The sequence below is a fragment of the Solanum pennellii genome, chromosome 5, assembly GCF_001406875.1.
Source record: "Solanum pennellii chromosome 5, SPENNV200".
In the NCBI taxonomy this organism is placed as follows: domain Eukaryota; kingdom Viridiplantae; phylum Streptophyta; class Magnoliopsida; order Solanales; family Solanaceae; genus Solanum; species Solanum pennellii.
In genome coordinates, this window is record NC_028641.1 from 44,421,611 (window position 1) to 44,438,371 (window position 16,761).

Here is a 16,761-nt window from a genome sequence, read left to right on the forward strand (position 1 = left end):
CAACGCTTAAATCTAATTCTTTTCCTTTTATCTGTTCAAAAATTGTGTTATCAAATATGATTTTTTGATGTGATATTTCTTCATTTTCATAATTTTCTTCAGTTATTATTTTTATTTCACTTTCTGACATTATTCTTCATTTATTTCATCATTATCTGTATTAGTATTTTCTTCTTCATTTTCAGTTTATATATCTGATACTTCGTATATAAAATGATTTAAACTATTTAAACTTTTTTTTTTTTGAAAAAAAAAATTAAAATAAAAATAAGCTAATACAAACCGGATTGCATCTAGTTATGTAGTGTAGGTCGGTTTTGTAAACCCGCCATTTTATTCCCCATCAGCTATCCGTATGTCGCTGCCCTCTTGTATAAATTCCCAAATTCAAAGTGTTCACGAGAAGTTTCATCAAATTCTCTCAAAAGCAAACTAATTCCATACCAGATCTGTTGTCGCTTCAATCTTCCAACTTGCTGGAATGCCGGTGAACTTGACGGCTAACGCGATCTCGGCGATCAACGCCGGTGACGTGAACTCAAAGCCAGTGGTTCAGGTATTGGACATCAAGTTAATCGGCACCACACAGGAACGGTACCGACTCACACTCTCCGATTCTGAGTCCACTCAGCAGGCTATGCTAGCTACTCAGCTCAATGACCGAGTCAAAACTGGCCGTGTTCGTAAAACCTCTGTCGTTCAGTTGATTGAATACATCTGTAGCACTGTTCAAAATCGCAAGTATGAATTTATTATTTTCTTCAACCTTCAATTATGAATACATCTGCTTCTACTTTTGATTCCATATAAAAACATGCAATATTTGCTTTATATTATGTTTTCTTATTTTACAAGGTCTACCAATGTAAAATTGATAAATTTGGCTTTGTTTTTGTTGTTTGAAAATTTTATTAGAATGATGAGGCCCCGGTAGAGAATTACTCCTTAATGATTAGGATGGTAAAAAAAGCACTTATATAGACATTCATTAGGTTGGGCACATTTGTGTTTCACATTGATACACTAGTCATTTCGAATAGATTTGGCTTGGGTTTTGTCGTTTTGACCTTTAACTTGAATGTTGATGTCATCATAGAGAATTATGCCTTAGTCATTGAGTACTTTCATGCAAAATACAGTACACATATACAACTTCATTGTGTTCTCTAATTTTTTCTTCTATGTGCATTTGTGTTATCATCCCTTTACAAGTCATTCCGAACATAAGGATAGATCTGGCTTTGATTTTTTTGTTTAAGTTTTAGCTACAATTGATCCATGGTAGGAATTTATTTTTGTAATTGGTGCAATGGTCCAGAGTTACTCCATATAATTCGAGTATGAAGTGCAACATAACAAAACACAAGTTCCTTGTAAATATTTGTTTCATTATTGGTTGGTCGTAATTTCTAAATGATTTCTACATAGACTAGGGATTGTGATGGACACATGAAGCAGTTTTTCTTGTGGAAGTTGCTGCACTGCCAAAGTTGTCATCTTTGCCTTGGTGTCATCTTGAGTTGGGTGCTGAAAATAGTTTCCCATAGATTAGAAGAGTATGAAATTTCTGTGCATAAGATGCTGTATTAGGGGATTAAGCAAGTGTCTGATTTGTTTTATAACAGAGTTATATCTTATTTTTCCCTAGAAATCTGGATTATACTTTTGATTGGAACTTGGGCTGAGTTTTTATGTTATTTTCCTTGCAGAATCATTGTTGTCCTTAACATGGAAACTATTATACCTGAATGTGAAATAATTGGGAACCCCAAAGTGATTGTAGAATCTGATTTAGGAGTTCAGAAAACTATATCTAACAATGGTAACTTGAGTGCTCAAAGATCTGCCCTAGCAAGCTTTGCTAACATAAAAAATTTGAGTGCCCAAAATTCAAATAATAGCATGCAGAACTATCCACCTGCAATTCAACCTGCATATCAACCTCCTCCAAATTACAAAAGCCATGGGGCAATCATGAAGAATGAAGCACCCGCCCGCATTATTCCAATTGCAGCATTGAATCCCTATCAGGGTCGGTGGGCTATTAAGGCTAGAGTGACTGCAAAGGGGGATTTACGCCGCTATAATAATTCTAGAGGAGATGGCAAGGTCTTCTCCTTTGATCTTCTTGACTCTGATGGGGGTGAAATACGTGTGACTTGTTTTAATGCTGTTGTTGATCGCTTTTATGACAAAATTGAAGCTGGAAAAGTATACATGATATCAAAAGGTAGCTTAAAACCTGCTCAGAAGAACTTCAACCATCTGAAGAATGAATGGGAAATATTTTTGGAGACAACTTCAACTGTAGATCTGTGTCCAGATGAAGATGCCTCTATACCAAGACAGCAGTTCTCATTTAGACCTATTTGTGAAATTGAAAGTGCAGAAAACAATTCAATCATAGATGTGATTGGAATTGTGACAGCAGTCAATCCTTCTGTTCCTATCCTAAGAAAGAATGGAACGGAAACTCAAAGAAGAATCTTGAATCTAAAGGATCTATCTGGGCGAAGTGTTGAGCTGACCTTATGGGGAGATTTCTGTAACAGGGAAGGTCAAAACCTGCAAGAACTGGCAGAAGCTGGGGTCTCCCCTGTTTTAGCTGTTAAAGCTGCAAAAGTTAGCGACTTCACTGGGAAATCAATTGGAACCATTTCGTCCACACACCTGTTCATAAATCCAGATTCCGCAGAGGCTCAGACTCTAAGAGAGTGGTTTGATCAGGGGGGGAAAGACATTGCTTCTCAATCTATATCTAGGGACAACATGCCTGTAGGATCAAAAAATGAGATACGCAAGACTGTCTTTCAGATAAAGGATGAAGGGCTTGGTAGGTCAGATAAACCAGACTGGGTTACAGTTAAGGCAACCATAACATTTATCAAAACTGACACTTTCTGTTATACTGCTTGCCCTTTGATGATTGGAGATAGACAATGTAATAAGAAAGTAACCAGGTCAGAGAACTCCAGATGGCAATGTGATAGGTGTAATCAAGAGTTTGAGGAATGTGATTACAGATACCTTCTTCAAGCTCAAATTCAAGATCATACTGGGTTGACATGGGTGACAACTTTCCAGGAATCTGGTGAAGAGATTTTAGGCTGTCCTGCAAAGGAGCTGTACATGATGAAATATGAAGAGGCTGATGATACCAGATTTTCTGAAATTATTAGAAACTGTCTCTTCACACAATTTCTGTTCCGGCTAAAAATCAAAGAGGAATTTTATGGTGACGAGCAGAGGGTGAAAATTACAGTTGTCAAGGCAGAGAAAGTGAACCATTCTGCAGAAAGCAGATATCTCATTGATTTAATTTCTAAAAATTCTGTCTTTTTTGAACAAAGGAAGCCATAAGATTCTTATTACCATCTTTAGGCAATCCATTGTCCCTCTTTTCAGAGAGATTTAGGTAGAAAGTCATTGTTTTAGTCAGGTCATTATTCTTTTCATTGCGCCATAGAAAGGTATATTACTTGCATTCTTGGTTAGAAATCCCACTTACTGGTCTAATGTAGCTTTAGTATCCATTTCATTTGGAGGGAAGACGGTGTCAGCGCTTCTGGTGAGTTGAATTTGCAGTACTATACATTAGTTTCATCTACAAGTACAGTCTTTTTATTGATTTAGTGAATCTCTCACCATACCCTCCATCCCCAAAATTCATTCTCCACGTCCAACAGCTCACTTTTGCCTTTGTGTGAGTTGTAAGTGAATTCTCAACTCAGATGGAATAATCTCAGCTGTTCTTATTTTAGATATATGAAATGGAATTGTTTTTCGATTGTTCTTATTTTATAATATAGAATTTGGATTCCGAGTTTGGAGAAGCTCATCTTTAAGCCTGTTGGGAGACATTATCAGGCATGTTCATGTTTGCATTTGCTGGATTTTTTCTGCTATTATGGACACAGCTTGCTTCTTCAAGAGTATACAAGTCATCCACAGGTTTATGAGTCTCAGCTATTGCTATGGCTCGACTGCTAGTTACATGTTCCCTTAGATAGGTGATGCGAAGAAATAAGCTAAAACAAAGAAATGTGAGCTAAGAATTGATCGTTATGCAAACATTTTATTGATCTTGACTGAAAACATGAGATAGATACAAGAAGATAGTTGAGAATAATGCTTGTTAAGTTCGCTTGACAGGATCAAAATTGGAAACACCAATTATAGCGCCAAGAATTGCAGCAAGCACAACTCCACCTGCAGAAATGCTGAGCAAAAAGTTCTTTAGGGATGGTGAAACACTCTCTGCTGCTTCGGCTACATCAGGCATGACCATGGAAGCAGTGAGTGCAGCTGCTGTCAATCCTGTCAAAGCTTTCTCCTTAAGCGAAGCCTTCACTTGAAACTTTGCTGGTTTTGATTCTGAAGTAGTCTTTGAGGGCCTTACTGGCAATGGCTGCAAGAAAGCCTCAACTCTTGGTTGTCTCTTGTGACTTGTGTAAGTCAGTGGCATTGCCATCGAAACTGCACAAGTAGAAGCCATAATTTGCCTGTCTTGTTAGGTCTGTGTTGAATGAAAGTGTGCTTCTCTATTGTTAATTGGTGAGTAGTTTTGAGAGCAAGAAAAATTGAGATGATCCAGAAAGGCTTTTGTATGAGAGGTGGAAATTGGATCAATTGCTACCACCTAATCTGCTTATGTGGCTCATTCTACTTGGCTCTCATGGATAAGGTTATCTTATATTCTGATTGCAACTTTTAAATAGTTTTTACCGAAGGGAAAACCCTAGCTGCGATTATTAGCATCAACAAATTCTTTGGATATACATTATTATATTATAAAAGAGAAAAGATTTAAATATGTCATTCAACTTTTAGAAAAGGTTCATTTATGTCATTGGTTTAAAGTTTTGCTTATCTATTCATTGTGGTTAAAAAAAAGACTCACCCATGCCTTCTTTTTTCAATTCGGGTTTTGCAAAATCACTTTTTACATCCAAACAAGAATTTAGAACTTTTTAATTGAAGTTTTTTGATGAAGTGTACTCATTTTGCTTGTTCTTCTTAAGAACTTTAAAGATACACGAAAAACGTAAACAACTCTCAAATTTTCAACATATTCAATTCTTCATGAAATCATTTTAAATTTCGGCTACATCATTAAGTTCATTTTTCAAAACAAATCAAAATTATCATTTGTAGAGTTTAAAACAACTCATTTGTATTTAAAAAAACTCAAAAAAATAAAAATCGATCTCAAAATTTCAAAAATTTGCTTTGATTTGTGTTTTTGTAGTTGTTTTTAACATTAGATCTTTGCTCTCTAGTGTTTTTTTCAATCCATGCTCAAAATTTCAAATGATTTGGAATTGTGGAAAAAATTCTACCATTAAGAATGTTGAAGTTTTGAAACTTTGAAGAAATTTCAAGTAGTCTGGTTGAGTTAGGTTGAATTTGCCCTCAAAGGATATTGAGTTTCAGTATGTAGCTTGGAGGTAGACTAATGTTGAAATTTGAGGTGATTTTGTGAAGAATTGAATATGTTGATAATTTGGGAGTTGTTTATGTTTGTCATGTGTTTTTGATATTCTTAAAGAAGAAGAAGCAAAAAGAGTTCTTTTGATCCAAAAACTTCAATTGAAAAATGTTAAACCTTGTTTGGGGTGTTTTGGGCATAATATATAAATTGGACCCTTAACTTGACTTCAAATTATAACTTTGACCTTTACTTTGTTAGTGCACAAAATAGACACTTTAATTATCCAAAACTTAAACAAAAAAATACTCGGATCCTACTTGGCAAAATGCGTAAAATACACCCAAATTAGGCGCGTCAGATGTAAAAATCGAGGGGCCCAACTGTAAAAAAACATTGAAATGACAATTAAACTCTCTTTCTAATTTTTCAATAATTTCCCTCTCTTTTTTGCATTATTTGTTGTTCATTGCAAAATGCAAGTGACATTTAATTACTTTTTTGTTATTATGAAAAAAAATTATAATGAAGTTTTTGTTTTTTTGGCAAGATGAGGTGAGTATACAATTATACAAGTTGAATGCAATTTAGGTTTGAAGGCATTTTGATTAGTTATCAGACTGCTACTCAAACTTTACAAAAATCTCTGAAAAATTTTATCAGACAATTTATCAAACACTTTAAGGGCATTATTTCACTTAATAATTTTTAGCACTGTAAGTTCATTTTTAAACCTGCAAAATTCATAATTGCAGTTCTCTTCACTATGACAATCAAAAAACACAAAACACCCTGTTTTTTCCATCAAGTATTTGACAACTTAAAGCATAAATATACTTCAAACTAAAGAAAAGAAGGAGAAGTTCATTGATTCTCATGTCTTTCCATATTTATGGCTGCTCTGAAATAATTTTGCAATAAATACATTTGTTTCCTCTAGAGATTCTCATATTGGTTTGAACATTTGACCAACAATATGCAAATTCTTGTTTGTAAACTGTTTCATCTTGGTACCTTGACTAAATTGAGGAAGAAGAATATATAACCTTTAAATGAAATTTCAGCAAATATTTTGAACAATTTTTTCTTTGATTTGAATATAAGGGGCATGAATTTCATACTAGGAATCTTTAAGAGAGAGAAGAGAAGAGGTACTAATTTTTTTTTCCTAAAATGAATTTGTTTTTACTTTCATCTAATTCTATATTATAATTTGTTTTTATAATTTTTAAAATCTAGGTGTATTTATTTTAGTTAGTTGGCAGCAACTAAGAGTGGTTTACTTTTCCACGTCAGAGCATGTGTGTAACACGCGTTTTGCTTGAAATATTCGCGTGTTTTTTGTTTAAATTTCGGATAGTTAAAGTGTCTCTTTGTACACTATCAAAGTTATAATTTGAAGCCAAGTTAAGGATCCAATTTATGTAATATGCCAAAAAAAGTAATGAATGAATTTTTTTCATTAAAAACAATAACATAGATGAATCAAACTTTTAACGAATGACCTAAATAATTTTTATCTTAAAGTTTGATTATATATTTGAGCCTTTGTCCAAACTCATAATTATCAAAATATATGACTATTTTCTTTTCATAGGTATATTAAACCGCACTTCAAATTTTATTTATCACTTTAAATTTCCTTCATAATTTCATATATAAATTCTATGAATTAAATATGTAAATAATGAGTAGTCAAATTGGGACTGCGTGGAACTTACTCTTTTAAGGAAATCTACTATCTTTACAAATAATATCTTGAGGTTTGCTGCAATCCATAGTGATTTTTGTTGTCTACAAACGATATTAGAATGTACTTGGAATCCCAGTGGAATTTTTATGTACATTTCTTGTTGGAGATCTTCTAGCATAAATGTGTCGTGAATCTTGCTAATATTTAATTTTGATCTTTCTTACTTGTCGGTTGAGCCACCAAACTAGGCGTACTTTACATGGCCGCCTAACTTATCTCCTTATTGGAGTATGATTGTGATAGATATTTTCAAACCCATTTAAAACTGAGCAAATTTTACACATAACAAAATATAAAAATCATATATGTATGTTATAACTACAGTTTGCATAAATGCTTCATAAAAAAGTTTATGTTTGTTATGGAGCTTTTGATTTTTATAATTTGCAAGATATATCCAATTTTATACAAATTATATTCCGTGTTTTGTATAAATTTATTTATGCATTTTAATTTGTATAACAAGATTTGTATTTGTATTATTATAAGTTGATAAGACGAAAATATTTGTATTTGTATTTGTATTTGTATATACACTTTTCTCAAGACAAAAATATACATAATTGTATTTGTATGTACACTTTTCTCAAGACAAAAATATACATAATTGTATTTGTATGTACACTTTTCTCTCGCTTTATACAAACACAAATGCATTTTATAAATTTTATATATTTGTATACCGAATGGATAAATCGTATACCGAATATGACAAATTATGTACTGCATTAGATGACCATAAAAGGGGATGTTCGCTGTGAATTACAAATAAAATAAACTATGGTTATAAAATTTCATTTGAATCAATTGTTTTTTATTTCAACAATTTTTCCCATAAAACTAGGTCTTATAGTCTGAACAATATAAGCTCTTGGTTGTTGAGGCTTTATCGGGCTTGGCCCATGCGTATTTATTTAAGGATAACTTACAGAAATCGAGTTAATTACTTAGATGCACATTGTATTATAATATTATGAATTTTATTAAATTTTGGGTGTCCAGATACATGTATATCAAGATACATTGACTCAAAATTATGTGTAATTTGTTCTAGATACACTCTATTCAAGTGAATTCGAATGTATCTAGGATACATAAATAAATATCACGTTCTCACCTCTCTCCCATCTCATTCATCACTCTCTTATCTCGCTCGCGTATCTATGATGCATCACATTAGATATATGTATTTTACGTATCTAGTATCCTAGATATATGTTAATTACACTAGATTTTTTTCTTGTGTTATTGTAAAACACCAGTGTTTGCAATATTTGATATGAAAATCTTTTCAGTTTTTTCGATGTTATAGAATTTTAAGTTTAAAAAGAAAAAAAATGGCTAACCCGCCCTAACTCGTGACTCTTATAGGGTTGGGTTGAACACTTTTAGGCCCTGCCAAATAAAGGATCAGCCAGCCCTAGCCCGTCATATTTATTGGCCCGTGAGACTTGGGCCCGACAGGACTAGGCTCACCCTTTTTTGACGATTCCTATGGGTAGGGTTGAAACATTTCAAGATTTTTTGAATTGTTTTCTCTTTCATAATTATCTATTATTTACGTATTTCAATTCATGATCATAATTTACAAGTACATTATGAATTTTGAAATTCTATTCTTTGATATCAATTATTTCATTACATAATTTTTCATTATAAATTTTGCACCTGACTTATTTTGATATTATATTATTATTTCCTGTTATATAATTTGCATTTTTAAATATTTATAATAAAAATTAATTAAACTTCTTATTTTATTCTTTACATAGGTTCTGTCATCTATGTAGAATAAATTTTATGAGAATTATAAGACCCCGAAAATGACTTAAGTGAATTAGAGACTAACATGTTGGTATTGATGGTCTAAGGTCATAAATAGTTCTAGTATATGGTATTGAGGCAGTGTCTAAGAGTTTAGGTGCATTGAAAGTCAAACGTCAAGGGACGACTAAGACGTTCGACGACTAAGTCACCTATGTGCCTCATGTGTGGTTCTATGTGTTTATATGTGATTAATGAGGTTTTAAGGTACTTAAATGATTTATTATAGCATGTATAGGCAGTGTGTAAATTTTCGTGGAGTTTGGAGGTCAAACGTCCAAGAACGTCCATGAAATTCGAAAAATGTGCCTTGAAATGACCTTGTGTGACTAGGCATGTTTCGTCGAGTTTTACATGTTCGTTTTGGATGAAATTCATGTGAGAGGTGATAAACTCATATATAGTCATGTTTGGGTTGGAAACGTCCAGACAAAACATCCCCAAGGACCATCCAAGGGTCCTTGAGGAAGGACCCAAAGTTGGTGTCAAGGCTGCCCAAGACAGCCCATAACCACGGAGGTAGTCGACGCCCAGAGGGTCAATCGACGACCCGTTGGTTGGGTCTCATTGTTTGGGACTTATCCAGGGAGAGGAGAGACCAATGTTGAGTCTCTGAACCAATCAACGGAAGGACAGGACGGTCCGTGTGTGGACAAACAGTCTGTCGACTGCCCAACCGTCTATGCGCACTGTCCTGCGTGCAAGTTCACTATAAGTTGAGGGGTGGACTTGTAGTTTCACCCCACTTCCAAATATGAGTATTGGAGGTTACTTAGGGGTATTTTGGGTATTTTAAATGTGTATATACGTGTCTAACACTTAGAAGATTTCATTCTTCCAAATCAAAACCCCAAAACCCCTTAGAAATTCCTTAAGACTATATGGAAGTCCAAAGTCAAGGAAGATCTTGGATTTGTGAATTGAGTGGAGATTCTTCATCAAAGTGAAGAATTACCATCATTGAGGCATGGATTTTGATCCTTGAAACTCTCTTCATCAAGGAGCCCAACTCTCAAGAAGTTTTTCTAAAGTTTCCAAGTTGAATTGTCCACTTTCATGATTCTACCATGGGGTTTTAAACGTTTATTATGGATTAAATTTTTTATTGTATTTATGATTTTAACCTAAATTGGATGAAACCTAGTTTTTGACTAAGTTATGGGTTACATGATATTGACGTAATGTTGATGAATTATGGTGTATATTTCTATGGGCTGTCTAATGATGTAATAATTGTAGTAAATTGATATCTAGGTTTTATTGGATTGATGAATATGTAGTAATTTGACCTAGTTTCATGAATATAGATATAATTATGTTGAATTGTTGGTTATGGCCATGGGTAAGGGCCTTGTGATATAGAATGTGGTGATTTGGCATTGGATTGAGTTGTTGAGGATGTTTTAGTCGTAATATTCCCTATTTACTTTATTTTGATATTAATTAGACTTCTATTATGTTGTGATTTGTATGGTCCACTTATGGTGGTGTTGTTATGTGCTTTACTTGCAATTGATGTGGCCTTGTCGGCGTTATTTTAAGTAATGTGATGATCATGGACTTGTCGGCAAACTACTTGAAGTAATGTGACTAATTTTGTAGTTTATTATGTGAAGTATGATGATATCTATATACATGTTAAGCAATGTGAAAGTATATGTGTTCTGTTTATGTTATGTAGGTGATCATGTTAGACTATAAATGTGGCCTTGTGTGTATAGTCTTAGGGTTGATGTATGTTGTTCCTACTTGACTATATGACTCTATGTTGGTCATATTGATGATGTTTTGATAGTGTATTGGATGACTTAAAGATGATAATAGTTACTTCTATGTGCTTCTAGAATGACATGTAATGTGTCTTAAGGTGAAGTAGTGGTGTCTTGTGTAGGTTGACTTGTGTCCCTTTCTTGATGAATGTATGAATGTGAATATCTGATGTCTTGACTTAGGATTCTAAATTTTCTTAGTCTTGAATGTATGAATGACATGTGACCTTAAATGAAGTTAAGAGGGTCTTTTATGTGAAAACCTTGAACCTAGTGGTAAGGTTATGAATGTTGAAGCAGAAAGCCTTAATGGTATCCTTCAAAGTAAAGGAATGATGGACTTAAGGTTAATTGGCTTGAACAACACCATATCAAACCTTAGGAAAGTCATCATGAGCTTCTTGTCTCCGTTGTAAGGTAACACTAGAAGACCTCTTTAATAGGGTAAATGTATTTGGGTTATGAACTTGATATGAAACCCCTTTATATGAACCTTAAGTGTGAATTACTCTACGAGAAAGATGTCTAGCCCCGAGTGAGTATGGTAAGAGAAGTGGTTTTAGGCAAAGAACGAGACTAGAATACAAAGCATGCCCTTCATATTCCTTAGCCATGTGCCTACATTGGACGTGTCTAAGTTCTACCATTGACAAGTAGAACAACCTCATCAGAGTAGGATAGAACTTTGGATTCAATGTCTTTCTATCATGGTCTATGTCGTTTATTGTCTATTATCATCATATGGAATACCTATTAGCATTAGAGAAGTTCTATGAAATTTAGGTGGTTGTTTGAGACACTATTTAGACATTGCACAACAGGCTTTGAAGGTGTTAGTTAGAATTCCAAGGTCTTGTCCAAGACCATTACTTGAATTTCCTTTATGTGTTGAATGTCTCCTAAGAGAAATAATGAATATAATTACTTTAGTTAATAAAGTATGTTAATTTAATAAGTACTTATCTAGAGTAGTTAAGGGTTGCCAAGTAAGGTGTTAAGGGGGTATAGGAACGGTCACTTCGTATCTTACCTAGATGAGTTTTAAGAATGACTCTAGTTAGGGAAATTGGTTGGTTAGGTGGACATGATCTAAGCCTTAGGTTGTCTTAAAGGTTAATTAAGTAATCTTGAAGATCTCAATCATGGACGTTATCTTCTTAATTTACTTAAGTCGGTCTTTAGATAGACTTTGGAAGGAGAATGTCATATTATCTATGTGTTGATGCTTTGATGTCTTGTAAGTGTATATATGACTTATTATAAGTGTTCTTGAGGGTCATTTAGGTATGCTTGGGGAGGTTTTATGGGCGGTCTCTCTTTGTGTTGCTTAAGTGGGTCTTAGGATAACTTTTAGAGAGGAAACTACATGCTATAAAGTGTCTAAATAAAAGGTGAGACACTTCATTGTACAGTGAAGGGACTTCACTGTAACAGTGAAATGGGTTCACTGTAAAATGACTCTAAAAATATGATATTTGGTTTAAATGTTATCTTATGTGTTTCTCAGTTTTTAAATATTATTCATATGATTATAATATAATTTTTATATGAAAAAATGCATCTTTCGAATAAATGTCCGTTTTCATGATTTTCATGCATTATGCCATACTTATTACATGTCGTTGTACTAATCCATGCTTTTATATATATCTATAGTTGTTGGTAGGTGAGGAGAATTTGGGAAGTGAAGACTTGGACTGTAGCATCTTTCAAGAGAAGTTGAAGTATGTCCTAATTTGATTTAAGGGCATGTCTTTTATGTTTTCTATTTGAAGTATTGTATAAGACTAAGTATATTTATATTTTGAAGTATGGGTCGTGTCCCAAGTATTCTCGTATCTTAAGTTTGATGATATCGAGACTTAATACTTCCTATAATATTATATGAAAGAGATTTTTAAAGACTATGAACTGTTTTGTTAAAAGTTTTAATGCCGCACTACTTTTCATTATGCTTATGCGATGAATGATATGTAAAGGCTTGTACAAGATCTTTGAGAGGTCAAGTAAGCCGGTTCCAATACGAGATTGCCACTAACTTCTAGGGTGTGGTTTCGGGATGTGAAAAACTTGGTATCAGAGCATAGGTTATGAAAGTAGTATTAGGAATCAAAAAGTCTCATCAAGTCAGGTCTAGTTGAGTCTTGACCATCGGTGTGAGTCTCGACACATCTATCGGCGAGAGGCTATCGGACGATAGCGTTTTACTTAATTTCTACTCTTATGACGTGTCATAGAGTAAAAGTTATGAGTACTCTTTTATTATGGTTTTCCTTGTGTTTCTAGGAGGATGAATACGAGGATGACACCGGCTAGGAGAGTTAAGGAGAATGAGGTGCAAGAGGAGATTCCTCCTCAAGTTGAGAAAGTTTTGCAAGTTCCTCAAGGTGATCAAGTCGACCAAGTCCCTATCGTGGGTGGAGGTGATGATGTCCCGGAGTTGAGTAATAGGGATATTAGAGAGGTTTTGCTTGCTTTATCCCGAGCTGTGACTACTTCAGTGAATTTGAGTATGGTGCCTAAGGAAAATTTTGTTGAGAGCACTATGACCTCTAGGTTGAGAGACTTTGTGAGGATGAGTCCTCCTATCTTTCTTGGCTCTAAGGTGGGAGAGGATACCCAAGAGTTCCTAGATGGAGTGTATAAGGTGTTGAGTGCTATGGGGGTTACATCTAGGGAGAAGGCGGAGTTGGATTCATATCAAATGAGGGATATTTCTCTAATATGTACACTCAATGGAAAGACAATAGGTCGGAGGAATCGGGTCCTATTGAGTGCGAAGAATTAAAGGAAGCTTTTCTTGGTATATACTTTTCCCGTGAGAGGAGGGAAGTTAATGTGGAGGAGTTTATCAATCTCAAGCAAGGCAATATAAGTGTTGAGGAATACACTTTGAAGTTCTTTATGCTATCTAGATGTGCTCCTTCCCTTGTGTCTAATCCAAGGGATGAAATAAGTCGTTTTGTGATGGGTGTGGCTGATCTAGTAAAGGGGAATGTCGTATGGCGATGCAACATGATGATATGACCCTAGCTAGACTCATGGTGTAGGCACAATTAATTGAAGAGTCTAAACTTAGGAGGATGACTAGAAGTTTTAAAAGGAGTGGTGCTAGTGATCAAGGGCAACCTAGGTTTAAGAAGAGGGCCCAAGGTCAAGAAGAACCTAGAAGTGTTAAGGTGAAATTGGAAAAAGGAGGTGGTTCTCAAAGTGTTGAACCTACATGTGTCACTTGTCTCAAGAAATATTATGGTGAGTGTCTATTGGGTACCGGGAGTTGATATGGTTGTGGTAAGGAAGGACACAAGGTGAGAGATTGTCCTAATATTGCTTCTAGAGAAAGAGAGGGTAAGCAAGTTGCTCCTAGTGCTCCAAAGGATGATGCTCCAACAAAGAGGTGTTTCTATGCACTCTAGACTAGAGGAGAGAAGCCGAGTAATGGTGATGATGATGAGGGTAAGTCCTTGTGTTTCTTTTAGAGATATGAGTTCCTTCTAAGTGGGGGAGTATGGTTAGGAGATGGGATAGAATAATATTGAAGTATGTGGCATGTGCATGGTGTTTAAGAGTTTTATTGAAATTGAATTTTATTAACTTCTTGCATTGTTTATTTTATGAAGCCATGATTATATTGTAAGACGTGTTTATATGATGTTACCTTTCATACTAGTATGTTCCAATCATGAAATGCCTAAAAGTTACATTTTTGAAAACTTTTCTAAAATCACTATAATGCACTGTCTATTCACTGTTAAATTTTTTGAAAATTTGATTAATTGATTCATTGGTCTAAAATTGTTGTAATGTTGTTAGAACTACTGTATATTAATATAATGTTGAATACAAAATGAGTTTTCATTATTTATAATAAAGCATGTGAGCTTTCTAGCATGATGAGTTATAGAATGTTTTCTAGTTTCTTTTTGTGTTGTGAACATTCTTAACTATGTGAAATTGATGTTTTATTATTGATTATGTGTTATATGGTATGGTCATGAGCTGCTAGTTGAATCTCTGTTCTTGGAAGTTTTTGTAGAGTGGCAAATGTCATTCGAGGACGAATGTTGTCCAAGTGGGGGAGATTATAAGACCCCGAAAATGACTTAGGTGAACTAGATCCTAACATGTTGGTAGTGTCTAAGAGTTTAGGTGCATTGGAAGTCAAACGTCAAGGAACGACTAAGACGTTTGACGACTAAGTAACTTATGTGCCTCATGTGTGGTTCTATATGTTTATGTGTGATTAATGAGGTTTTAAGGTCTTTAAATCAGTTATTATAGCATATATAGGCAGTGTGTCAAGTTTCATGGAATTTGGAGGTCAAACATCTATGACGTTTGAAAGATGTGCCTTGAAATGACCTTGTGTGTCTAAGCATGTTTCTTCGAGTTTTATGTGTTTGTTTTGGATGAAATTCATATGAGAGGTGCTAAAATAATATACGGTCATGTTTGGGTTGGAAACATCCGTGCAAAACATCCCCAAGGACCATCCAAGGGTCCTTGAGGAAGGACCCAAACTTGGTGTCAAGGCTGCCAAGACAGCCCAACCATGGAGGCAGTCGACGCTCAGTAGGTCACTGGACGCCCCATTAGTTGGGTATCGTCATTTGGGAATTATACTGGGAGATTAGAGACAATTGTTGAGTCTGTTAACCAATCAACGGAAGGACATGACGGTCTGTTTATGGACAAACGGTCCGTCGACTGCCCAACCGTTGATGGGCACTTTCCTGCGTACAGGTTCACTATAAGTTGTGGGGTGGACTTGTAATTTCACCCCACTTCCAAATAAAATTATTGGCGGTTACTTAGGGGTCTTTTGGGTATTTTAAATATGTATATAAGTGTTTAACACTTAGAAGATTTCATTCTTCCAAATCAAAATCCCAAAATCCCTTAGAAATTCCTTAAGACTCCATTGAAGTCCAAAGTAAAGGATGAGCTTGAATTGTTGAACTAAGTGGATATTCTTCATCAAAGAGAAGAATTATCATCATTGAGTAATGGATTTTAATCCTTGAAATTATCTTCATCAAGAAGCCCAACTCTCAAGAAGTTTTTCTAAAGTTTCCAAGTTGAATTGTCCATTTTCATGATTCTACCATGGATTCTTGCATCAATTGTCTTTCAATGTTTATTGTGGATTAAATGGTTATTGATTTGATGATTTTAACCTATATTACCTATGAACCCATGAATTGGATGAAACCTAGTTTTTGACTAAATTATGGGTTACTTTATATTTGACCTAATGTTGATGAATCATAGTGTAAATTTCTATGGGCTGTCCAAAGATGTAATAATTGTAGTAAATTGATATCTAGGTTGTATTGTATTGTATTGATGAATATGTAGCAATTTGACCTAGTTCCATGAATATAGATATAATTATGTTGAATTGTTGGTTATGGCCATGGGTAAGGGCCTTTTGATATCGAATGTGGTGGTTTGGCATTGGATTGAGTTGTTGAGGATGTTGTCGTGGTAATCTGCCCTATTTACTTTATGTTGATGTTAATAGACTTGAATTATGTTTTTATTGGTATGGTCCACTTATGGTGGCGATGTTATGTGCTTTACTTGCAATTTATGTGGCCTTGTCGGCGTTATTTTAGTAATGTGATGATCATTGTCTTGTCGGAAAACTACTTGAAGTAATGTGACTAATTCAATAGTTGATTATCCAAAGTATGATAATATATATCTACATGTTAAGCAATGTGAATGTATATTTGTTCGATTGATGTTATGTAGGTGATCATGTTAGACTATGAATGTGGCCTTATGTGTATAGTCTTAGGGTTTAATTCCTACTTGACTATATGAGTCTATGTTTGTCATATTGATGATGTTATTATAGTGTATATGATGACTTAAAGATGATAATAGTTACTTCTATGTGCTTCTAGAATGACATGTAATGTGTGTTAAATGTAAGTATGTGGTGTCTTGTCTTGGTTTACTTGTGTCCCTTGCTTGATGAT

The 16,761-nt window shown here is 34.4% G+C and overlaps 2 protein-coding genes across 2 annotated transcripts; one reads left to right on the forward strand and one right to left on the reverse strand.

Annotated features, from left to right (window-relative positions):
- The first annotated feature begins 303 nt into the window (after positions 1–303).
- LOC107020593 (replication protein A 70 kDa DNA-binding subunit A) lies at positions 304–3,801 on the forward strand. Its single transcript, XM_015221025.2, has 2 exons — positions 304–741; positions 1,710–3,801. The coding sequence occupies exons 1-2, from the start codon at positions 482–484 to the stop codon at positions 3,358–3,360; spliced, it is 1,911 nt and encodes a 636-aa protein (XP_015076511.1). The 5' UTR covers positions 304–481; the 3' UTR covers positions 3,361–3,801.
- Positions 3,802–4,044: 243 nt separating this feature from the next.
- On the reverse strand, positions 4,045–4,588 carry LOC107020594. Its single transcript, XM_015221026.2, has one exon. The coding sequence runs from the start codon at positions 4,493–4,495 to the stop codon at positions 4,136–4,138; it is 360 nt and encodes a 119-aa protein (XP_015076512.1). The 5' UTR covers positions 4,496–4,588; the 3' UTR covers positions 4,045–4,135.
- Between the last annotated feature and the right edge of the window lie 12,173 nt (positions 4,589–16,761).